This window comes from Salvelinus fontinalis, chromosome 31 (assembly GCF_029448725.1).
Source record: "Salvelinus fontinalis isolate EN_2023a chromosome 31, ASM2944872v1, whole genome shotgun sequence".
NCBI classification, from domain to species: domain Eukaryota; kingdom Metazoa; phylum Chordata; class Actinopteri; order Salmoniformes; family Salmonidae; genus Salvelinus; species Salvelinus fontinalis.
Window position 1 is genome coordinate 14,384,188 of NC_074695.1, and position 24,106 is coordinate 14,408,293.

Below are 24,106 nucleotides of genomic sequence, written 5' to 3' on the forward strand. Positions count from 1 at the left end.
GGTAGGGATATCTTTGTCTCATCGCGCTCCAGCGACTCCTGTGGCGGGCCGGGCGCAGTGCGCGCCAGCCAAGCTGTCACACGGTGTTTCGTCCGACACATTGGTGCGGCTGGCTTCCGGGTTGGAGGCGCGCTGTGTTAAGAAGCAGTACGGCTGGTTGGGTTGTGCTTCGGAGGACGCATGGCTTTCGACCTTCGTCTCTCCCGAGCCCGTACGGGAGTTGTAGCGATGAGACAAGGTAGTAATTACTAGCGATTGGATACCACGAAAATTGGGGAGAAAATGGGATAAAAATTTAAAAAAGAAAAAAAAAGAAGAAGAGTTCCTTACTAATTATTGACCTTATTTAATCAGTCAAGTACAAGGATGGAGCTAAACCAGCAAACACTCAGTGTCATGAACTCCTCTTTGGTTATATTCATAAATCAATGTGTGGCCTGCATAGTATGGGCTCATAAATAATCCAGGGGGATTGTGACTATTTCATTTGCCCATTTAATTCAACAGCAAATATGTGCCAAATGGCAGTGCTGTTCTGGCGTATTTCCAGCGTGTGACTGACATTGTTCTCCTGCAGATACCGAAAAGTGGCACTGGCAAACTGGGGAACGAGACTTCACATACAGAATGGTCCTCTTTATCTCAGTTGGTAGAGCATAGTGCTTGCAACGCAAGGATAGTAGGTTTGATTCCTGTGAACACACATACGTAAAATGCATGCACACATGACTGTAAATCGCGTTGGATAAAAGCATCTGCTAAATGATCCCGCAGATGAAGAAGCTGGATGTGTAGGTCTTGGGTTGGTGTGGTTACACGTGGTCTGTGGTTGTGAGGTCGGTTGGACATAATGTCAAATTCTCTAAAACGACGTTGGGGGTCCCTAGCATAAGGTGCACCCGTGTAATGATCATGTTGTTTAATCAGGTTATTGATATGCCACACTGTCAATTGGATGGATTATCTTGGCAAAGGAGAAATGCTCACTAATAGGGATGTAAACAAATCTGTGCATAAAATTGGAGAGAAATAATTTTTTTGTGCAAATGGAAAATGTTGTGGATCTTTTATTTCAGCTCATGAAACATGGGACCAACACTATACATGTTGCGTTTATATTTTTGTTCACTATATTAAAGGAGTACGTCAGTCTCTGTTATTGGACCCTTACACTACAATACCCCGCCAGCAGGTGGCGCAACTGTTTAGTAGTGCAGTCAGCACAGCAGGGCCCCACAGTCAAAGCACTACTGAGTGTGGGTGGCTCAAGAGGCTATCACAGCGTCGGGGCATGTATCGAGAGGAGGGAGGGAGAGAGAGAAAAAGTTATGCTGCTGTAGACATGGACCTACGCTCAGAGCTCCTCAAGTCTATTTGGTATGGTTTCACTGCTCTGGATCTTGAGAAGAGTGGGAAAGTGTCCAAGTCTCAACTCAAGGTGAGCACCTGGATTAATTTTTGCCAAAATTTATGGGATTTTACTAAGGGTTTAGGCCCCATGTTTTAGGGGCACCGTCTTCTAACCAAGGCACCCAGCTCTCTCATTTCCGACCTCATGAGGATCTTTATTGGGGTAGCTGGAGTCATCCAATAATATATAGTAATCTGGGTCAATAAAAAGATCCTTTTGACATTAGTGAAGATTAGCAGAACTGGTCCTGAATAACTTGATATGCTGTATATGTTTGCTAGATGATATGTGGTAGATTTTCTGCTAATCTTCATCTGATTAGGTGTATTTCCTGGTTGAGCAAACCTTCATGGCACATGCTCTGTGTGTGACAAGTTATTAGCTGATTGTTTTAGTGTTGTAATAGGGCTCGCAGTGGTAACTATATGTTTCCCATGGGGTGGAAGAACAACACTGATGATAGTGAAATAGTGCACAGTAGGGGCAGTGTGTGAGTTGGAGAGTTACGATTTCCTCTGCGTTTCTGTGAATGGAAGGCCTCATCACCAAGTTGTGACCAGGCTGGTCCATGATGTCACCACAGTGCAATTGGTACTGTGGCACTGAGCACGACCAGAGAGCTGGTGAATAGAACTTGTCACCACATCGCCACCTGTACTACAGTTCACATACATCTTCAGTGCTTATTGATATGAACCTGAGTGCCAGTGTGTTGGTGCTAGCATGCCAACTCCCTGTCACGCTGTGTGGCTTGACAATGAACAATGGAGTTGGCCAGAGCACAAACAGACCTCGGACCAGGCTATATTGTTACATGGTGTAGGACCAGTCCCACTCTCCTCCATTGAGCTCCATGTTTCAGCCATGTGCTCCTGGCCTGGCTTTCACTATCAGAACCTCGTGACTAGGCTTATCCCTGTCATGCTGGCACTGGCAGACTGGTCTGGAGTATGGGCCAGTCTAGAGACCAGGGAGTCAGGTTCATAGAGGCTGAAGGTCCCCAGGCCACGCAGGTCTTTGTGTTCTTTAAAGTTGAGCATTGTATATTACTAAACTGAACAGAAATAAGAAGAAACTGTATTATGAAACTAATGAAATTGTGGGCAGAAAGACTAATTCAACTCCATGTTTTGTTGAATCACAGGGCTCATTCATCACATGACCTTTTGATATTGCCAATTATTTTAATGACTATTTCATTGGCAAAGTGGGCAAACTCAAACATGAAATGCCAACAACAAACTGTGAGCCAACATATTCATGTGTAAAATATCTAATAATGAAAGAAAGCATTGTAATTTTAAATTCTGTGAAATTAGTGTGAGAAACCATCTCATATTGACAACTTAGTTGGAAAGCTACTGAGGATGATAGCGGGCTGTGTTTGCCACTCCTGTTTGTCATATTTATTATCTGAGTCTGGAGAAAAGTGTTTGTCCTCAGACCTGGAGGGAAGCTAAAGTCCTTCCGCTACCCAAGAATGGTAAAGCGCCCTTTACTGGTTCTAACAGCCAATCAATCAACTTGCTTCCGGCTCTTAGCAACTTTTTTGAAAAATAATTAACAGACTTTCAGCATGCTTATGGAAAAGGGCACTCAACATGTACTGCACTGACACAAATTACTTATGATTGGCTAAAATAAATTGATAAGAAGAAGATTGTGGGAGCTGTAATGTTAGACTTCAGTGCAGCCTTTGATATTATTGACCATAACTTACTGTTGTTGAGAGAACTTAAGTGTTATTGCTTTACATCTGCTGCCATATCATGGGTTGTGAGCTATCTATCCAATAGAACAGAGGGTTTTCTTTAATGGAAGCTTCTCTAATGTAAAACATATAAAGAGTGCTGTACCGCAAGGCAGCACTCTAGGGCCTTTTACTGTTAAACAAAGCCTGTGTGTCTATGTACGCTGATGATTTAACATTATACACGTCAGCAACCACCCTTTTACTGTTAAACATTTACATTTACATTTACATTTAAGTCATTTAGCAGACGCTCTTATCCAGAGCGACTTAAACAAAGCCTGTGTGTCTATGTACGCTGATGATTTAACATTATACACGTCAGCAACCACAGCTAGTGAAATCATTGTAACCCTAAAACAAAGAGCTGTGGTCAGTTTTGTAATGGGTGGTTAATAATAAACTGGGTCTGAACATCTCTAAAACTAAGAGCATTGTTTTTGGTACAAATCATTCCCTAAGTTCTAGACCTCAGCTGAATCTGGTAATGAATGATGTGGCTGTTGAGGGGAGAGAACTTCTTGGTGTCAGCTGAGACCGTAAAGTGTCATGGTCAAGGAATATTGACTCAATTGTTGTGAAGATGGGGAGAGGTCTGTCTGTGATAACGAGATGCTCTGCTTTTTTATTTTAAACACCACAGTCGACCAAACAAGTCCTTCAAGCTCTAGTTTTATCGAATCATCTCTATTGCCTGATGATATGGTCATGTGCTGCAAATAAGGACCTAGAAAAGCTGCAGCTGGTGTGGAACAGAGCAACACGTCTTGCCCTTCAATGTAGAAAGAGGGCTAATGTCAACAGTATGCATGTCAGTCTCTCTTGGCTCAAAGTAGAGGAGAGATTGACTGCATTCATTCTTGTTTTTGTGATAAATATTGTAAATTCAAACTTCCCTGTATAATCAACTTACAAATAGCTCTGACAGACATAACCCACCAGTCACAATCCCCAAATCCAGAATGAATTCAAGGGAACGCACCGTATTATGAAGAGCCATGATCACATGGAACTCCTTCCCATCTCAAATTATTCAAGCAAACAGCAACATTCGCTTTAAAAAAATTAAATAAAAATGAAACACCTCATAACACACCTCTCCCCTGTCTGACCTAAATAACTCACATGTATATGTACCAGTGTACAGTATGTATGCGTGTAACTGTCCACAGGAACTTTTATGTTTCCATTGTGCTTATTTAAAATGTGTGTAGTTAAATGTTCCGTATTTTGTCATATCTTATGTTTTGTGTGGACCCCAGGAAGAGTAGCTGCTGCTTCAGCAACAGATAATGGGGATCCCAATAAAATCCTTGGTTCAGTTGTGAGAAGAGGGGTGAGTGAGTGAGTGAGGGAGTGAGGGAGTGAGGGAGTGAGTGAGGGCAGGATGTGGTGATGATGTGTCAGAAAATGAAGGCTGAGATCTACACGGGTTTACTGAGTCTCGCTCAAAATAAGATAGATATCTCTCAACTTCTATTTCCGTAAGGTCCAGTCATTTATTATTGTTTTCCATGAGAGCATCCTTAATCTCTTCAGAAGGTCTAAATGGCAGTTGGACATTGTTGTGTGAAGACAAGAAGCTCTCTTGAAGTAACCCAATAGATATTTGACTGAGTAAATCACTGCCTGGTCAGCAGTTTCACTATATCCTTCGCCTGTATTCTGACGTGATGGGTACATTATACACGTTTCCTCTAAAACTAAAATACTGCAATGATTCAGCTTTTGTGTTTCAGGTCCTTTTTAAACTGTCAAAGTATTTAATGTTTTTTCTGTCTGACAGAGACAAGTCTTTAAAAAAATGACTTAAAAAGTAACCATAATCAAGAGCACTCTATCACTCACACACATCCTCAAAACCAAACACAATTTACATTTTAAAACACAAGGTTTACAAACGGATCTTGGCCAGATACTAATATTGACGTCTGTTACGTTCAGTATTTGTTCAAACTCATCCATATCTACCTGTTGTCCATGTGTTTTAGGTTCTGTCCCATAACCTGTGTACGGTTCTGTCCATCCCCCACGACCCGGTGGCTCTGGAAGAACACTTCAGGGATGATGATGATGGACCGGTCTCCAGCCAGGGGTACATGCCTTACCTCAACAAATACATACTGGACAAGGTAATGAAATGCACACAGACACACCCTAGTTTGATCTGTAAACATGGTACTGGCAATAGTTGAGTTGATGTTTTTGTTAATCTCACTCAACGCTGTGTGTATTATGTTTCCTGCACACAGGTAGAAGAGGGCAGTTTTGTCAAGGAACAAGTAGATGAGCTTTGCTGGACTCTCACTGCTAAGAAGAACTACAAGCCGGGGAAAGACAATCAGAACGTGTTGCCAGGGAAAGATGCCTTTAGTCTATGGTGCCTGTTTAACTTTTTGTCAGAGGACAAATACCCTCTGGTTATGGTCCCAGATGAGGTGAGTTCAACTTCACCATCCTGTCCTAGTATTTACCTGCCAAACCTCTGAAAAAAATAGCAGACTTTTGGTCCACTAGTGTTTCTTTGTCCACTGAATGTGGTGGCTTTATGCGCAGTAAATGTGGGCTTGCATGTCACGTAGCTTCTGGTTTCCTGTAGTCGGTTTTTCACAACCGCTGTTGGCAGTGTTGTTATGATAAGCTACAGGCAGCTTTTAGAGCAGGGCACAGTGCCTCTGCGTGAGAACCAGCAGTCAAGGTTGTTTCACTAAAAACAAAATGGAGGAGGTTACCTTATCAATCAAAAACAATACATTTCACTGGTGGCAAAACAAGTGAAAGGCAACCATTCTCACCACAATATACATTTCAATGTCTTTTTATATGCCAAATATTTGTGCTCCACACTTTATTTGTTCAGGTGGAATACCTGCTCAAGAAGATGTGTATGGCCATGAGTGTTGAGCTCAACTGTGTGGAGCTGGAGGACTTCATCTCCAAGGATACAGTGCAGCAGAATGGTTTCACTGTCTGGTCCTTCCTGGAGATGATGAACTCTGGGAAGGTAACTAGAGGCATGGACCAGGGAATCACCAGCATGGCCATAGAGGAGGTGTACAGGGAGATAGTTGGTGATGTCCTCAAAGAGGTAGGCTACCTGAAAACAATAGAGCAGTATGGTCAGTCTATCTCTCAGCCGGTCCCACATCGCTCCCTATCCCTCCCGCTTGGACATAAAATCTCGATGTTAGCATGTCTGAAGGGATATGTACACTCAGTGGCCAGATTATTAGGTACACCACCCCGTTCATGAAAATGGTTCACTCCTACAGACAGTGAGTCAAGTGACCGTGGCTTGCTATATAAAGCAGATTGGCATAGAGGCATTCAGTTACTGCATTTACATTTACATTTAAGTCATTTAGCAGACGCTCTTATCCAGAGCGACTTACAAATTGGTACATTCACCTTATGATATCCACTCTATGGAGTGGATATCATAAGTGGATTGGATACTGTGGAGTGGATACTGTTCGATTGAATGTTAGAATGGGCAAAACGAGTGACCTAAGCAACTTTGAGCGTGGTATGATCGTTGGTGCAAGATGCACCGGTTCCAGTATCTCAAAAATGGCCAGCCTCCTGGGCTTTTCACGCAAGTCAGTGTCTAGGGTTTACCGAGAATGGTGTAACAAATAAAAACATCCAATCAGCGGCAGTCCTGTGGGCTAAACATCTCGTTGATGAGAGGTTGAAGGAGAATGGCAAAAATCGGGCAAGCTAACAGGCAAATAACGGCACAGTACAACAGTGGTGAGCAGAACGGTATCTCAGAACGCACAACTCGTCGGTCCTTGTCACAAATGGGCTATTGCAGCTGATAGGTTCCACTCCTATCAGCTGAAAACAAGAAGAAGTGGCTCCAGAGGGCACTCGACCACCAACACTAGACAACTGACGAGTGGAAAAACTTTGCCTACTCCGACAAATCTCAGTTCCTGTTGCGTAATGATGATGGCATAGAGTGGGGATTTGGCGTAAGGAGCATGAGTTCATGGCCCTATCCTGCCTGGTGTCGACAGTACAGGCTGGTGGCGGCAGTATAATGGTGTGGGGAATGTTTTCCTGGCACACGTTAGGTCCCTTGATACCAATTGAGCAACATTTTAATTCAGGTTGTTCTGGAGGCAAAGGGGGTCTAACCTGGTACTAGATGGGTGTACCGAATAAACTGGCAACTGAGTGTATAAGCTGTGTAGTGATGTATCCTCCACCATATTGCTGGGACAACCTTAAAGATTTACAAACATTGGTAAGGGTTAAAGGGGATGTGTCAGTGACATGTTGTTCTATGTCAATAATGTGTGTGTTGACTTTGTCGCCTCCAGGGGTATCTTTGGAAGAAGGGTCAGCTGAGGAGGAATTGGAAGGAGCGCTGGTTCACCCTGAGGCCCGGTACCCTGGCCTACTACACCAGCGAGGACCGCAAGGAGCGCCAGGGAAACATCTCTCTGGACGGGGACTGCTGTGTGGAGGTGCTGCCAGACAGAGATGGGAAGAGGTGTATGTTCTGTCTGAAAACTCTCTCCAAGACCTATGAGATGAGTGCCTCAGACACCAAGCAGAGACAGGAATGGACAGCAGGTCTGTGGGACATGTTCTTCTACTCAGTGATCCCTCCCACTAATAATGCATTCACTTCCAATAGATTTCAGGCTCCTCTAAGAGTGAATATATAATGTGAACCCTGTGTGGAAGTAATATTGTGCAACTTGTTACAGCCTATCCCCCTCCCTCCCCACAGCCATTCAGACAGCCATCCGTCTACTCACTGAAGGGAAGACCTCTCTCCACAAGGACCTGAAGCTGAAGAGGAGGGAGCAGAGGGAGCAGCGGGAGAGGAGGCGGCTGGCCAAAGAGGAGGAGCTTCAACGTTTTCGGGCCCTCCAGGAGGAGAAAGAGCGTAAGCTGGCCGAGCTGGAGCTCCTGAAGGAGGCACAGAGGCAGGCCCAGGCTCTCCTGGAGCAGGACGAGATGAGGAGGCGTCAGCAGCATGATGAGATGCAGCAGGCCCTGGAGGTGCAGCTCCGCGAGGCAGAGGAGGTGAAGACTGGGAGGGGAGAGGGAGACGGTGGAAAAGAAGCGATAACAAAGGAAGGGAGGTGGTGAGGACAGAGAGGGAAGGAGGGGAGGGAGGCGGTGAGGACAGAGAGGGAGGGAGGCGGTGAGGACAGAGAGGGAGGGAGGCGGTGAGGACAGGGAGGGAGGGAGAGGAGGGAGGTGGTGAGGACAGAGGGAGGGAGGACAGGGAGGGAGGGAGGGCAGATGGTGAGGGCAGGGACGGAGGGAGAGGAGGGAGGCGGTGAGGACAGAGGGAGGGGGAGGCGGTGAGGACAGAGAGGGAGGGAGGCGGTGAGGACAGAGAGGGAGGGAGAGGAGGGAGGCGGTGAGGACAGAGAGGGAGGGAGAGGAGGGAGGCGGTGAGGACAGAGAGGGAGGGAGAGGATGGAGGCGGTGAGGACAGAGAGGGAGGGATGGAGGTGGTGAGGACAGAGAGGGAGGTAGAGGAGGGAGGGAGGCGGTGAGGACAGAGAGGGAGTGAGAGGAGGGAGGGAGGGAGGTGGTGAAGAAAGAGAGTGTAGGCGGGGAGGTAAGAGAAGAGGGAGGCGGTGAGGACAGGGAGGGAGAGGAGGGAGGCGGTGAGGACGGAGAGGAGAGAGGCGGTGAGGACAACTAGTGACAGGAAAGGGGGAGAGGGTGAAGGGAAGAAAGGAGTGTGGTTATAGCACCATAAAGGTTCCAATGAGAAACTTATGAGCTTGGTTATTTTATATAACCTTGAAACAAGTTCTATATAGCACCAAAAAGGGATCCGCTATAGTTATGATCCAAGATCTAACTGCCTTTTTTGGCAGTGTATAGAACCTTCTGTTTTGAGTGTGTGCTTACCTGTGTCAAGGAGGAGGAGGGAGGCTGTTGTGTTGTGTACTGTGGAGGATGGTTGGTTCAGATTTGGAGTGGGTGACAGGGTGTATAGTGACACTGTTTATGCCGATCACGATGCGCTGGGCTAGGTGTCTAGATCTTCTATGCTGTGTGTGTCTCTCCAGTCGCGGGCCAGCATGCAGGCAGAGATGATTCTGAAGGAGGAGGAGGCGGAGCGGCAGAGGAAGAGGATCAAGGAGCTGGAGGGGTTGCAGACGAGTCTGGAGGAGGCCTTGCACCAGGAGATCAAGGCCAGACAGGACGAAGAGGTCTTTAGATACGCACAGACTGGGTAGGGTGCTGCATGCGCACACACACAGTATTCTTCTTCAAACATATTCACTTCCATAGACAGGCTCAGGTAGGGCTAGCAGTTGGCATGTGAAAACCCATCCACTTAGCATGTATAAGCTGCATGTGTTTTTAATGAACACAGCATACCACAGAGAGACAGATGGTGGTGAGAAGCTGATCAGTGTTGAAGGGTGGGCTGTTGCGTTAGTGAGGTTCCTGAGGAAGTTGAGTTTTTAGCAGAGGAAGTTGTCTAGCTACGATATGTTGGATATGTTGACAGGGTGTGCATGGGTTCTATCTCAATCTTACACGCAAAAAAATAAATGATCTGACGTGTCCTTCGATTAATTTCCTTTCTGGCTGTGAGCACTGCATATAATACCAAGCGTTAAGTTCCCTGCTTGTCAAAGCTCACAAAGAATCTCAGACATGGCAAAGATATCATAAAGAATATAGGCTTGTCCATGCTTGTAATAACTTGGCTTTAAATGCAGTGATACCGAATTCTTTCTAAATCTCCAGCAAATCATGCTATATTTACTGACTACTGTATGCCCTGTGCATTTTAACTTGCCATCTTTCTAAAAAACCTTGAATCTGTATTGCCCAGTTTGCTGTCTGAGGAGGAGGAGAAGATGAAGGCCCTGATGGCCCTCCAGGATGAGCAGGAGGAGTACATCCGGAAGACCCAGAGAGAGAAGCAGGAGCTGCGGCAAGAGATGGAGAACAAGACCCGGGCTCTGGAGGAGGCCCAGCGGCAGCTGGAGGAGGTCAGGGCCAACCGACACCGGGTTGACCAGGATGTTGTGGTGAGTATCCTACCGTTATTAACACACTGACTACTTCCCTTCACAACAACACTGGATATTTACATTGGGCTTAATCATCCAGTAGAGCCTTATACATATCTGTAGTGTGAATTTGTTCCATATGTTTCAATCTCCCTTGTGTCTTGATAGGCTGCCCAAAGGAAGCTTCGCCAGGCCAGCACCAATGTCAAACACTGGAATGTTCAGATGAACCGGCTGATGCGTCCAGTCGGACCAGGAGGTATGTCACGCACATTGAAATGTTGCCATTTTGTCAAGTGTTCAGCATCGTGTGATCTAATGAGGTCACTTGAGTGGGCACACATTTCCTTGTGGTTTGACATTTAACGATGCACAAAGAGCAGGTAGCGAATAAGACATGCGATGTGCAGACCTACTGTACAGTAGTAGGTGTATGCTAAAGGTCGTGAGAAATGGCACTCTTTCTCTGTGAGGTTGCAACTAGGTTTTGACAACCTCATTTTAGTGTACTTCTTTCTTTAAGCATAGCGTTGATAAGACGTACTAGTGCATTTCTGTGTTATTCATATTTTCTACTGTAAACCCGGGGCTCTAGCATCCCTCTTGTCTTTGACACAGTAGCTTCAAATCTAAGGTACACTGATGATTTACCTGCCAACAACCACTGTTCTCGTTCATAACAAGATGACTATGTCAGATTCACCAATCATTACTTATGAATAATTTACCAAGATATACTTTGTTACAATGTGGTCTTGTCCACCAAAAAACAGTACAGGAGGCTAAATGTTTGTGTTTTTCTGTTTCCTGTTCTTGCTGGAATGGTTCCATTCAGAGAAGAGATCTTCTGGAGGCTCGTTCTCCAGTTTCCAGATGCCGTCTCAGAGAGATCCCGGCCTGCGTCTGAGACAGCGGTCAGAGGAGCAGGATGATGAGAGCAAGGAGAACGTGGACAGCAGTGGTGCAGGGTTAGGCTGTGAAGGAGAGAGACGTCTCTCACAGACCTCTAACGGAGGCATGGACATCCCCTGAGAGGATATGGTTCTTCTCCTCTAGAAGGGAAAACTGTGTTACCAACTGTGTTTTGTTTGTGGATTTTGTAATGGAAAAGGTGGAAAGACTTTGAGCGAGTATGAATTCATCTTTTAGGTGGTGTCAATGTGAACGTTCTGTCTAGTTGACGGAAAAGCATGGATGGGATCGTCAAGATACATGACATTAGTCATTTAAATATTCTTCTCCCACCAAGTTGGTAGTAAACAATTAGATGCATCATTGGTAGTAAATGTATTATATCAATAGTATTCCATCACAGCATCTCACGGTATGTTGATAGCAAGTCTCCATGTTTTAATGAAGAACAGAATAACCACAAGTGTTTGTTTTTGTTGTTGAGAATTTCTTCTCAAAGATCACAAGATGAAGATTTCTTTCCTCTCACAAAATGAATTCTGTAAATATATTTACTAAATGAGTCTAGTTTTTTCTCTTCTCTCCCTCTTTGCAATGTCAGACAGACATGCAGACAGAAATGCGGACAGACAGGTGGACAGACAGACAGACAGTGGTATTAATAAAACATGGATAGTACTCTCTACCAAATGGGTACAATATGAAAACAGAGAAGAGTGATTTGCAGAGTGGAAATGAATGCAAACAGCTTCTGTGGTCTCTTTATTTCCTGTTTCCGGAGTCAGTGTAAACTTTACCCACATGTAGAAATGTAAGCTCTGGGGCCAGGTGCGTACCCTGTGTGTGTGTGTGTAAACTATGTAGACGCTGCATTTTCCCAATCCTTATATCTTCCCAGTGTTTGTGTATTGTGTGACGAAATTAAGAACTAATTCAAGGTATTATCCTGCTATATTTTTTTATACTATAATAATTTAATGGATGTGAAAATATGTAGCAAAAAAGTGTTTGAGAGACACCTTCTGACCAAAAAGGACAATTACAGGAGAGATTTATTGCAAATACCACTATACAATAATACAGTGGGAATGACATGATTGACACCCTTGATAAATATGAGCAATAATGACTGTATAAAATAAATTATTCAAATACTGAGCTATATTATATGCTACATTTTTTGGGAAATTATTTTATACAATTACAATTGCTCAGAAAAATAGATTTTGTTTAACAATTTATTTAAAAATCTCAGAGGTAGGCATTAAAGACATGCTAAGACATGCTAACGGTAATGGTGAAAGGTTAGCATGTCTTGGGGATATGATCTTTGGCCCTCTGTAACTTTCTCACTCGTCATTATTCCCAATCAATTCAGGATTATTCGTAATCATGGTAGCATCCACATTAATGTTGAAATGTTTAAAAACATATATTCTTATTTAGAATAAAATGTACCTCAACATGAGCCAATATATTATTTACCATAAATTTCTATGAGGCACAAAAAATAAAATAAACACAACCTAAACGAACTGCAAGTGCATCCAACAAGTTTGTAGAGTCATTGCATTATAGGAATATGGGACCAAATACTCAACTTTTGACTACTTTATTTACCGAACAGAAATATAAACGCAACATGCAATAATTTCAAAGATTTTACTTATGTTACAGTTTATATAAAGAAATAAATCAATTGAAATAAATTAATTAGGCACTAATCTATGGATTTCACATGACTGGGCAGGGATGGAGCCATAGTTGGGCCTGGGAGGGCGTAGGCCTATCCACTTGGGAGCCAGGCCCACCCACTGGGGAGCCAGGCCCAGCCACTGGGGAGCCAGGCCCAACCAATCAGAATGAGTTTTCCCCCACAAAAAGGCTTTATTACAGCACCCCCTTCCCTGTCTGATGATCCCGCAGGATGTGGAGGTCCTGGGCTGGCGTGCTTACACGTACACAGTCTGTGGCATTGTGCTGTGCGACAAAACTGCACATTTTAGAGTGGCCTTTTATTGCCCCCAGCACAAGGTGCACCTGTGTAATGATCATGCTGTTTAATCAGCTTATTGATATACTACACCTGTCAGCTTGATATATTATCTTGGCTAAGGAGAAATGCTCATTAACAGGGATGTAAACACATTTGTGCACAAAATCTGAGAAAAAAACAAGTTTTTTGTGCCTATGGAACGTTTCTGCAATAGATCACGTGGTGAAGCTTCATGCGTCGTTTCCATGGAGTTGTTTTTACACGCTTGTTGTTGATTGGTCAAAGGAAATATGGCCGCAGAATAAAAATTCACAGCGATTGGCTTATGGTGTTTGTTGTTTAACCAATGAAAATACGTGCTTTTTACAAACTGACGGATGTCAAGGAAGTTTTGAGGGTTTTTGGGGGGGTGAAAACAGCAAAGTCTGGGATATTCTTAATATTTTCTTCGAAATTTACAGAATACATTTTTGGAAGCAAGCAAACAGTTCACTATTTTGAAGTTTGCATGTGAGTAAAGTAAGATTTGATATATTGTCATATCATGAATCAAGTAACGTTAGCAGTACCGTTTAAATTGTTCAACTTTTTGTGGTGTTTTTTAAGGAATTAGCTAGAAGATTGCAATGTGTTCTTTGCTGTATTCAAGTGAAATTAAGTTAACTAGCTACAGCAAAGCAATTGAGCTTTGCGTCAATGTTGTTGCTGTTTTTGTCTCTAAAAGGCGTAGCTATCTATGCGCTCTTGCCAACTGTGTTAGCCAACATGCTGAATGATGTTTACAAACATTTGGTTCAGGTTAGTTATTTACAGAACATTGTTGAACCCCTGACTGAGCCAACATGGATTCCTCTCCAGTACTGCGTCAGCAATGTCAGAACACAATCCTGAACGACCATTCAAGGTAGGCCTGCAGAGTATGAACACAACTTGTCTATTGTGCTTTATTTAAGTGGTTGCGTCTCCCTAATGATTCATGGCCGCTGTCTATAGCTGAACCTGAATTTAAAAACAACACTGTGGATACACGGCCTGAAATGTATGTCTACACTCTCTACATTGACTGTCCCTCTCCAGTCTCAACAGAATGACAGCAGACACAAAGCCAGGCTCTGAACACCCCTCTGTACCCCACCCTTACAAATACCTCTCTGTACCCCACCCTTCCAAACACCCCTCTGTACCCCATGGCCATCCTTCCAAACTGGGGCCTGAGAACAAGGACCCAGCAGCAGCCTCAGACAACAGTCCTAAACTCACTACAAAACCGCTGGGCATCAGCAGGCTGCCAGTGCTGGCCAAGTCCCTGCCCCTTAAGACTCCCTCTTACTTCACGCTGTCACACAAGAGATGGGAGGACAACTCTCTAGCGGTAAGGAGCATCTTTTCCTCAATCGACTGCATCACTAAGGGCTGGTTTCCAGGACCCATATTAAGCCCATTCCTGTACTAAAAAGCAGACTCACTAGGTATTAAACCGTGCTTCTTAGTCCAGGATTAGGATTAATCTCAGTCTGGGAAACCTGCCCTGAATATACGTCTCCAAAGCACTACTTGTCAGTGCTAAATAATAATTAGTTGATGTGTATCTCTATTTTTCTTTAGGGTAAAGCCAAGAGGATGAAACCAAGCACCAAGCCTGTGCCTTTCAACTTCTCTAATCACAAGGCAAACCGAATGGGGGCACAGAACCAGAGGGGACCGCTGGCTGCTACTGCAAGGGCTGGTGCTCAACCAACCCAACCTAAAAGTACTTTTAGCACTGCTGCCCATCTAAAAACAAGACCCACAACAACCACTGCCAAACTGCCCAGTAGCATCCCAGCAATTCATAACAAGGCCCAATCAAAGTCAACAGTAGAGCTTGCTGTTCAACTCCCAACACTAAACTTGGCAGCTAGAAAAGCAGGCCCAGGGCCTGGCAGTGTCTTGTCACAGCAAAATAGAGAGTCGGGGAAGCCTCATCAGACCCAGGCTCCCAGTGCTGCCACCTCCATGTCTTTGTCTCAACATCCAAAAGGAAAGGCCCAGTCTTCAGATAATCTATTGCACGTACCTGGATTGGGACAACTTTCCAGACCTCCCAGTTCATTTGCTCTTGGCTCAGGTCTTTCGTCCAGTGCTTTCTCATTTAGTAGTGCCTCCACTGCCTCAGCCCAGCCTACTGCCCTCACTACGGAAGCCTGTGGGGGCCATTTTGACATGCTCAGCCTGAAAGATCCTTCCATGCCTGGGCAGTTACCAAGTAGTAGCGCTGGTGAGAAGGGTTTTTATTACCGATGGTGTGGTAACAGTAAAGAACTCCAACATCCTCAGCTTCTCTCTCTAGTAATATTAGGCATAGTAGCCTACTATAGTCTCTCTCCCCAATTTTTCTCTGCTTAGGCTCTTCATTTCATATTTCTTCTTTTTGAAATTGAAAATGTGTTCCATTGTACTGTGTGTTCCAGGGAGTGTGGAGGCTACCTTCCACTCTGACCCCTCTGCCCTACGTAGTATCCTCCAGAATGAGGGAATCAGTGCAGCCAGGGTCTTTATGTCCAGCCGTCCCTCTACTCAAGCCTATAACAACATGGTGAGTTGTCTTGTGGAATGAGGTACAGGGATTTTGGGTCGGTTGTAGTGAGTTGGTATTTGTTTGTTTTCAAATAAAATAAAATAGCGTTAATCACATACGCTGAATACAACAGGTAGACCTTACAGTAAAACGCTTACTTACGAGCCCCTAACTGACAGTACAGTTTCAAAAAATACAGATAAGAATATGAGATAAAAGTAATTAAAGAGGCGCAGTAAAAAATACGATATATACAGGGGGGGGGGGGGGTGCCGGTAAGTTAGGCAGTATGTACATGTAGGTAGAGTTAAAGTGACGATGCATAGATGACAACAGAGAGTCGTGGTGGGGGGGGGGGGGGTGAATAGTCTGGGTAGCCATTTGACTAGATGTTCAGGAGTCTTGTGGCTTGGGGGTAGAAGCTGTTTAGAAGCCTCTTGGACCTAGATTTGGCGCTCTGGTACCGCTTGCCGTGTGTTAGCGGGGAGAACAGTCTATGACTAGGGTGGCTGGAGTCTTTGACAATTTTTAGGGCCTTCCTCTGACCACTGCCTGGTATAGAGGTCCTGGATGACAGGAAGCTTGGCCCCAGTGATGTACTAGGGCGTTCGCACTACCCTGTGTAATAATGCCATAGCAATGTTTGAGGTTGCCTGTTGCAATTGGTACTGATGAACTGTCTGAGTTTGTGTCCATCAGTTTGCCTATTAACTAACTCGAGGTGTTCTTTTCTTCGCAGCCTCAGAGAGTGTCCATCATGAAGAATGGTCCGAAGACAGCGCTCTCTGCTGGTCAGTGTATTTTTTAAATTTATTTTTTCTCGTGAATTTGCGTTCCTTCATGTTGTGTACATTTTACAGGTGGACATGTTTATGTACTGTAGCATCTTATAAAAAAACAATTTTCTGTTTGGTATACTTTATGTTCTTGTGTTGAATTAGGTCCTGTCAGGAATGTAAAGTTGTCTCCGGCCCTGGGCAACATCCTGCAAACTGACGGGGTCCGCTACCCTCTGGAGCTGGAGAGGGTATCTGTCATGAAGAGTCACCAGACGACAGCAGCTTCTGCAGGTCCGTGGTAGTACTACTGGACACATCCCAGATGGATTTGTATTACTTTCCTACTGCTGCAAATAAATGGTCTATGTGCTACTGATATAATGTTAACGTTTAGGGCTATTAGAGGGTGGAAATGTTATATGTAGCACCTTTAAAAAACATAATGAGTTTGATTAGCCAGCCTATTCAAACCCCTACTCCGGCTCAATCTAGGGAAGCTGGGATAGGCTAGCAAGTCTGTAACCTTGTATGTGCATGTATTGTTTATAGGTCCAGTAAGGTCTGTTCAGTTCTCCCCTAAGCCTTCATCCCTCAACAGTATCCTGCAGGATGAAGGGGTCAGCTACTCTCTCCATCCCCAGAGAGTGTCTGTCATGAAGAGTCACCAGAAGACTGCAACCTCTGCAGGTCAGTGGTAGTACTAGTGGACACATCCTATCTTTGGGCAAGTTAAAAACATTTAAGAAACAAAACTTAGAAATCCCAGCAATAGATTAGTACTGCTTCATTAATCATAATGCAAAATAAAATGAATTTTTAAAGAAGCTTTATAGCTTCAAAAAGCAAATAAGAAAAAACACGGTCAAACTAAGTCAGTAACCTAGTTTGTGTTCCAGGTCCAGTACGGAGTGTTCAGTTCTTCCCAGATGCTGCAGCCCTCGGCAGCATCCTGCAGAATGAAGAGGTGAAGGCTGGGAGACCCCTGGAAGCCACACCCCAGTGCGCCTCTGCCTGTCCATCTGGCAGGGGCACCTCCATCTACACTGTCAGTCACCGTTTGATCGATTTGATTTATTAATAACAAAAACACATATAAAGCTGCTCCAGCCAGGGCGGAAACAACATTATACATTTCAATTCAGATTTTAAAGCTGCAATATGTTATTTTTTTTTTTTTTTTTTGGGACAACCTGACCAAATCTACATTGACATTATCTATAACTAACAATTCTTTCTCAATGAAAGCAAGTCTAATAAGCGGTAGATCAGTTATATATGCAACTTTTCTATGCTTCCCATTCTTAAGTTTCGTTTTTGCGTCGTTTGCTTTTGGTTTTGTACACCAGCTTCAAACAGCGGGGTTTTGAATGGTCCTGGAAAAGTAATGGTGTTTTCAATTCCTGGAAAAGTTTTGGAAAGTTATAAAATCCGTGATGTCATCGAAATTAAATGTATTTTAATGTAATTTATTTAACCTTTTTTCAATATTTTAACCATCAAATAAAAATCAACATATCAGCCAAGCTTGGAATGACACTTCAGAGCGTCTGTGTTTGCGCGCATCACATGTGTGGGAGACGAGTGGGCGGTTGCTTAAGGAGAGAGCGCCAGTCGGACATTGCAGCAGAAGGTAGGACTAGCCTATAAAATATGATAGAGAACAGGCTAACTAGGTAGGAAGACAATTCAAAACACATCTTGTACCCTCTGATTAACTGTTAAGCTATAAATGTTTTCGTCATCTCGTCAAAGTCCCAAAAAACTTTCCAAACAACACTCGCGAATAAGGCCATGCGAAGTTGATTTACTTTTTTTGAACTTTTCATATGATTAATTTTAAATTTATAATCGTTTCATCAAAAATAAACTAAGCTATTATATTATTTGGGTATTCGGTTCAATCGCGTTGAATCGAATTATGTGAATCTAAATAATAATTTGTGAATCGTCAAACGAGATTATAGATGTAGCCTGTTTTTTTTTTGGATTATGTGGATTCAAAACGTTTTTTTTTTAGATACTTCCAGGTGGTTTGGGCATCCAATGTATGGGGCATTGTAACTCCATATATTCCAGTCAGCCTCCAAAGGAAACACTTCTAAGGTAGTTTAGATAAATATGACTGAGGAAAATGTGTGGGATTGCTTCAGTTGAATTAGAATATTTGCAGCCTACCATAGCCATCTGATATTTTAATATATTAAATGTGTGAATTATTTAAAGGCAAAGCGTATTTGCTTGTAATGTTTTACATCGAGGGTGGTCAACCATCCTCCAGTGCCCTTCTAACAAACCACATTTTAGAAATGAGCTGCTCAACCGACCTTGATAAACTGTCTCTGCCCTGTTTGAGCAGGGCTTGTTCAAAAGTCTGCACACCCACTAGCTTTCCAAACCCGATGAGGGTTGACCACGTGTCTTATACAGTTGCCTAACAGATATTCTACTTTGGGAGTTTAAGTGCCTTGCTCAAAGACGGGAGATGGTTCATGGGATCAGAGAGCAGCCTCCCAGTGTTGGTACCACACTATTCTTTTTTTTTTTATATGTACTGTTACATAAAGGTTTCATTGTTGGTCATGGAAATTTGGTTAGAAGTAATTGAGGAGTCATGAAATTACATCTATGAATGAGTGCATGAACCCTGACAGCTGAAAATACTTATGGAAAATATATTTCACAGATGGTACAATGTTGTTTTTTTGCAAGAGAACAGCTTGTTTTGTCACAAACTGAAATTTAAGCAAACTATTAGAATTTTAGCAACCAGGAAATAGCAGAGCATTTTTCTGCATATTACACCTTGTAAAAATCCTTACCATCCTACTTCCTCATGTACCTACTTGTTATGTCACCTTAGTGCTGCATGAAACAAGCAGCCACCCTCTACGGGTGAGTGACACAACATTCACTGTGGTGCTTTACCTTTCCAGGCACAGCGAGTACCTATCACAAAGTGGCCCACTGAAGCACTTGGAGAACCTATGGGTACGTTAGTCATATTCTACCTTTTTCTATTGCCAAATCTCAACCAGATATTCTCCTGTTTGTCCCTCTCCTCTTTGGTCTGCCTTATGTCTAACTGTCTGTCCCTCTCCTCAGTGACATCAGTCAGCCTGACCCCAGCCTTAAAGTGGACACCCCAGCGGGTCCCTGACACAAGGCATCAGCCCATGTCCATGGTCAGTATTGTTTTTTGTTTTTTTTATTGTTTTTTTATCCCATTTTCTCCCCAATTTTTCGTGGTATCCAATCGCTAGTAATTACTACCTTGTCTCATCGCTACAACTCCCGTACGGGCTCTGGAGAGACGAAGGTCGAAAGCCATGCGTCCTCCGAAGCACATGTTAAGCACGTACTGCTTCTTAACACAGCGCGCCTCCAACCCGGAAGCCAGCCGCACCAATGTGTCGGACGAAACACCGTGTACCTGGCCCCCTTGGTTGGCGCGCACTGCGCCCGGCCCGCCACAGGAGTCGCTGGAGCGTGATGAGACAAGGATATCCCTACCGGCCAAACCCTCCCTACCCCGGACGATGCTATGCCAATTGTGCGTCGCCCCACGGACCTCCCGGTCGCGGCCGGCTGCGACAGAGCCTGGGCGCGAACCCAGAGACTCTGGTGGCGCAGTTAGCACTGCGATGCAGTGCCCTAGACCACTGCGCCACCCGGGAGGCCCACATGGTCAGTATGTTACAGTACACCCCTGACTCTTATGTCCATGGTTAAACTGTCAACACTAAAGTGATAACATTCAGTATTTGTTGCCCAATAAATGAAATGTATTTATAAAGCCCGTTTTACATCAACAGATGTCACAAAGTGCTTACTCAGAAACCTAGCCTAAAACTCCAAACAGCAAGCATTGCAGATGTAGAAGCGCGGTGGCTTGGAAAAACACCCTAGAAAGGCTGGAACATAGAGGAACTAGGCTTTGAGGGGTGGCCGGGTGGAGACTAGATTGAACATCTTGAAGAACAAACGTTCATAGATGACTAGCAGGATCAAATAATAATCACAGTGGTTGTAGAGGGTGCAACCGGTCAGCATCTCAGGAGTAAATGTCAGTTGGTTTTTCATAGCCGAACATTCAGAGGTCAAGACAGCAGGTGCTGTAGAGAGATCAAGAGAGGGTCTAAAACAGCAGGTCCGGGACAGGTAGCACATCCGGTGAACAGGTCAGGGTTCCATAGCCGCAGGCAGAACAGTTGAAACTGGAGCAGCAGCACACCCAGGTGGACTGGGGACAGTCAGGAGTCATCAGGCCAGGTAGTCCTGAGGCATAGTCCTGGAGCTCAGGTCCTCCAGGAGGGGAGGGAGAGAAATAGAGGGAGCATACTTAAATTCACATCCCTGTTATTGCCAGCACCATGGATGCTCTAACTCACTGAGCCATCTTCTTTCAGAGGAGGCTCCTGTCTGCCCATTGGACCCCCTACGCAGGCTCTCCCAGACTCAGGGGCCTCCAGGGCCACAGCGGAGATCTGGAGACATGTAAGGAGGTGAGGGGGGGGGGGGCGGCTAACAGGTGGCATTTACTTGCCACGATTGATGGATTTACATACTTTAGTTGAATGCACTGTTTGTAAGTCGCTCTGATTACGTGTCTGATAAATGACTAAACATGTACATGTCAATGTGTGGCAGGAGGTTGTCCAGACATTGTTTAAGGAGACTGAAGAGGAAGAACGGACAGACGGTGTGGTGTTGGATCAAGACCCTGCTGAGACGCGAGCAGACCAACAGCTGGCGAAGGAGGAGAAGCAAAGTAACACAGGAGGACGACTCCAGACTTTCTTCCAAGCCCCACACAGAGAATCAGTCATTTTCTTCTCAACTGGCAAGGAGCTGCACAGAGCAGCTCCAGCACACGAACAGGAGAGTCCTGTGGCCGGATCTCTGGAGCGAGGTGGGCCCATGGAGCATTGTGCTGCAGCAGAACAGGAGGCGATGCACCTCCTCCCTCTGCATCCAGAGTTAGACAGAGCCTCTGCACCAGAGATCCCTGAAGTCACAGCTGCAGCCACAGATCTGACCAGGTTGACCAAACTCTCAGCTTTTGTCCCCCTGAGCCAGCCCAGAGGTAGGACTCAAAGTCAGTGTATGTACTAGCTGATTGTGCTTCTTGCTCTTTGGAGTCTAGTCTGGGTTACTGTAAAGCAGTTTTCGACAACTGATGTTGCAGAAAGGGCTTTATAAATGAATCTGTTTAATTGATCGATAACCGTGTATTGTTGCAGATAGTATTATGTTCCCAAAGAGCGGTGCTCTGAGTTCTGCTACCGCCTTGCTCCGCCGGCGCCTCCCCTCTCTGAAGGAGCTGCGTCTGGATGTGGAGGTGGCCACCTACACCTCCTCCCCATTCCTACCTCCCTCGTCATCTTGGCCCCTGCAGACCCGCTGTGGAAACCCTGTAGCAGCAGCCCTGCATCTCCAGGACTACACTGTGAGTTGGGTATCATCGTTTAGTTTACATACAGTTGTGGCCAAATATATTGGCACCCTTGCACTTTTCTGAAATCATTCCATATTTCTTCTAAAATAAGTTCAAATTGAAAAAGCCTTTGGTCCCCACGCTTAGTTATTGGATTTTCAACATTGCAGAACAATTTTATTTTTGTAAACTTAAGTTTACAATTTTTATTTAGAAAATTAGGACATGGCATGGACAGAATTATTGGCAGATAAACTATTCTTGTATCCATCAATGAGCTTGCTGCACCTTTCTACTGGCAATTTGGCCCACTCTTCAGCAGCAAACCACTCTAATTATTCAATGTTTGAGAGGTGCCCTCCACCAACTGCTGTTTTCAGCTCTCACTGTAGGTTATGGATGTGATTGGGATCTGTACTCTTCGCTGGCCACTCCAGAACAGTCCAGCATCTCGTCTTGAACCATTTCAAGGTGCTTTTTGATGTAGCAAGACAACAACAAAAAAAAACACAAGAACCATCACCTTCAATGGAGACCCAGTTTTTGGACACTGGGTCGAACATCAATCTGCTGATTACATGATGTCTTGCACACGTTGAAGGCCCCCAGTACCAGAGGCAGCAAAGCAACCCCCCCACCCATGTTTAATTGTAGGGAGGGTGTTATTTTTTTTCCTTCAATTTCAGTTATTTAAGAAAAGTACAATGGTGCCAATACATTTGGCCGCAACTGTATTAGTCCTATAGGCATTTATCTATAGCCTCATTCCTCCAGCAGCCGATTTGATAAACAAGACTTGGTAGGATAACATCGTGAGACCATCCAATCTATATAGATGAGGATTCATGTTCATTGTGGATTAATCAGAAGAGCATCATTGATCATGTGATAGTTGAAAGTATTTAATACTCTTTTCCTGTTCTTCCCGTTCATTCCTCCCCTTTTAGTTTTTTCAGCCAATTATCTTTGACCCCTCATCTACTTCCTACTCCTCTCCTCTCTGGCAGAGATGATGACTGTTTCACTGTTATTTTTTTTTAGTCTGGTCTAGTTTACTGATAAGAAGAGACCCGTAATGGATTGTTAAGCTACGTCTTTAAGGAATGTGTATGTTTGTTTTCCGAACCCTGTTATAGCAAGATTTGCTGTCACACTTACAAAATATCTATTATTGCTCAAAGTAGCTACTTTTCCAAAACGTAACATACCCATGTTTAATAATGTATCAAGTTAGAAACATTTTTACCACATTGGCATGCACTGGCTATATAATGCTAATAATTGTTATTTCTGACAGTATTACAGTATGCAAAATATCCAAGAATGAGACATTTTTACATTTTGATTGGAATCAGAAACTAAGTGAATGAATTGGTGTCCAGAAATCAAATGTTGGTGGGTACCAATGATTGAAATCTATGATTTCAGAGTAGGCTACTGAACCCATTGGGAATTGTTAACTTGATCAATGTTGCAATAAAATGTATTTATTACATCTTTCAAAAATACGAAAGTAAAATTTTCTTTGACACTTTTTAGAAAAACATATACACCGTATGTGTATTATGTTTGCTTTTTTTCATGGTGTGTGTGTGTATGTATAGTGACCTAGTTCAACACTAACCAAATGAGTCCCAAATCAGATTTGCTCAATTGTTTATAATAAATGTATATGAACTTTCTTTCCTGACGTGTAAGACTATTATTTCTGTTATGTGATGCATGTTTTGGGAGTTTTATTATGACATGATAGTGAAGCCCATTGGAAACGGCCACTTAGACATGTACTGTAGTAGAGTTGTTTAGGTTCTGATGGACACTGTCAACTACAGTAGTCTGATTACTCTATTTGAGACTGTACAACAACCTAATCTCACTGAGACAGCAAGTGTCTCTTTATTTTTTAACCAGGCAAATCAACATTCCTATTACAGTACCAGAGGTGAACGCCCTGGCCTGGCCTTCTGAAGTGCAGCGGCACGTTTCAGGGGGTCAGTTTGAGCGAGGCTTGGTGCCCACTTGCCTTGTTCCCATAATGAATAGTATTTGGGATGCGAGATGATTTGTAGGTAATTGACTCTGCATAGTTTGACTGCAATGTTATGTCATCAGAATAGTATTTCTGCTGTAACTTACACCATTGCCTACCGTACTGCAGAGATCCTATTTAATTATATGGGCTACTGTACCTCTTGGAAGGTCTCATGTTTTCCTTCATGTGTCCTCTGGACTCTGGACTCTTGCCTCACAACATAAT

At 44.0% G+C, this 24,106-nt stretch overlaps 2 protein-coding genes across 5 annotated transcripts; both read left to right on the forward strand.

Annotated features, from left to right (window-relative positions):
- Window positions 1-1,275: 1,275 nt before the first annotated feature.
- On the forward strand, window positions 1,276-13,400 carry LOC129829612 (differentially expressed in FDCP 6 homolog). Of its 2 annotated transcripts, none has more exons than XM_055891401.1 (10): window positions 1,276-1,438; window positions 5,153-5,293; window positions 5,414-5,599; window positions 6,022-6,249; window positions 7,490-7,745; window positions 7,906-8,204; window positions 9,212-9,378; window positions 9,991-10,189; window positions 10,340-10,430; window positions 11,007-13,400. In XM_055891401.1, exons 1-10 carry the CDS (start codon window positions 1,292-1,294, stop codon window positions 11,201-11,203), a joined length of 1,911 nt encoding a protein of 636 aa, XP_055747376.1. In that variant the 5' UTR covers window positions 1,276-1,291; the 3' UTR covers window positions 11,204-13,400. The 2 variants fall into 2 exon arrangements, with proteins under 2 accessions (XP_055747376.1, XP_055747377.1); XM_055891402.1 differs by having other exon boundaries at window positions 6,022-6,165.
- Window positions 13,401-13,454: 54 nt separating this feature from the next.
- On the forward strand, window positions 13,455-23,531 carry troap (trophinin associated protein). Of its 3 annotated transcripts, none has more exons than XM_055891399.1 (15): window positions 13,455-13,589; window positions 13,878-13,983; window positions 14,157-14,451; window positions 14,685-15,336; window positions 15,530-15,654; window positions 16,376-16,427; window positions 16,578-16,706; window positions 16,965-17,102; window positions 17,312-17,460; window positions 19,349-19,403; window positions 19,518-19,597; window positions 20,822-20,917; window positions 21,063-21,498; window positions 21,656-21,861; window positions 22,230-23,531. In XM_055891399.1, the coding sequence occupies exons 2-15, from the start codon at window positions 13,922-13,924 to the stop codon at window positions 22,239-22,241; spliced, it is 2,487 nt and encodes an 828-aa protein (XP_055747374.1). In that variant the 5' UTR covers window positions 13,455-13,589; window positions 13,878-13,921; the 3' UTR covers window positions 22,242-23,531. The 3 variants fall into 3 exon arrangements, with proteins under 3 accessions (XP_055747374.1, XP_055747373.1, XP_055747375.1); XM_055891398.1 differs by having other exon boundaries at window positions 13,457-13,589; window positions 22,797-23,531; XM_055891400.1 differs by lacking the exon at window positions 20,822-20,917 and having other exon boundaries at window positions 13,457-13,589; window positions 22,797-23,531.
- Window positions 23,532-24,106: the final 575 nt, after the last annotated feature.

Excerpts from the sequence above, each read along its gene's own strand:
- LOC129829612 (XM_055891401.1), top strand. The coding sequence starts at position 1,292 with ATGTATCGAGAGGAGGGAGGGAGAGAGAGAAAAAGTTATGCTGCTGTA. Across the intron at positions 5,600-6,021 it reads TGGTTATGGTCCCAGATGAG|GTGGAATACCTGCTCAAGAA; the intron begins GTGAGTTCAACT and ends TTATTTGTTCAG. Across the intron at positions 9,379-9,990 it reads TTTAGATACGCACAGACTGG|TTTGCTGTCTGAGGAGGAGG; the intron begins GTAGGGTGCTGC and ends TGTATTGCCCAG.
- troap (XM_055891398.1), top strand. The coding sequence starts at position 13,922 with ATGGATTCCTCTCCAGTACTGCGTCAGCAATGTCAGAACACAATCCTG. Across the intron at positions 16,428-16,577 it reads GAAGACAGCGCTCTCTGCTG|GTCCTGTCAGGAATGTAAAG; the intron begins GTCAGTGTATTT and ends GTGTTGAATTAG. Across the intron at positions 16,707-16,964 it reads GACGACAGCAGCTTCTGCAG|GTCCAGTAAGGTCTGTTCAG; the intron begins GTCCGTGGTAGT and ends TATTGTTTATAG.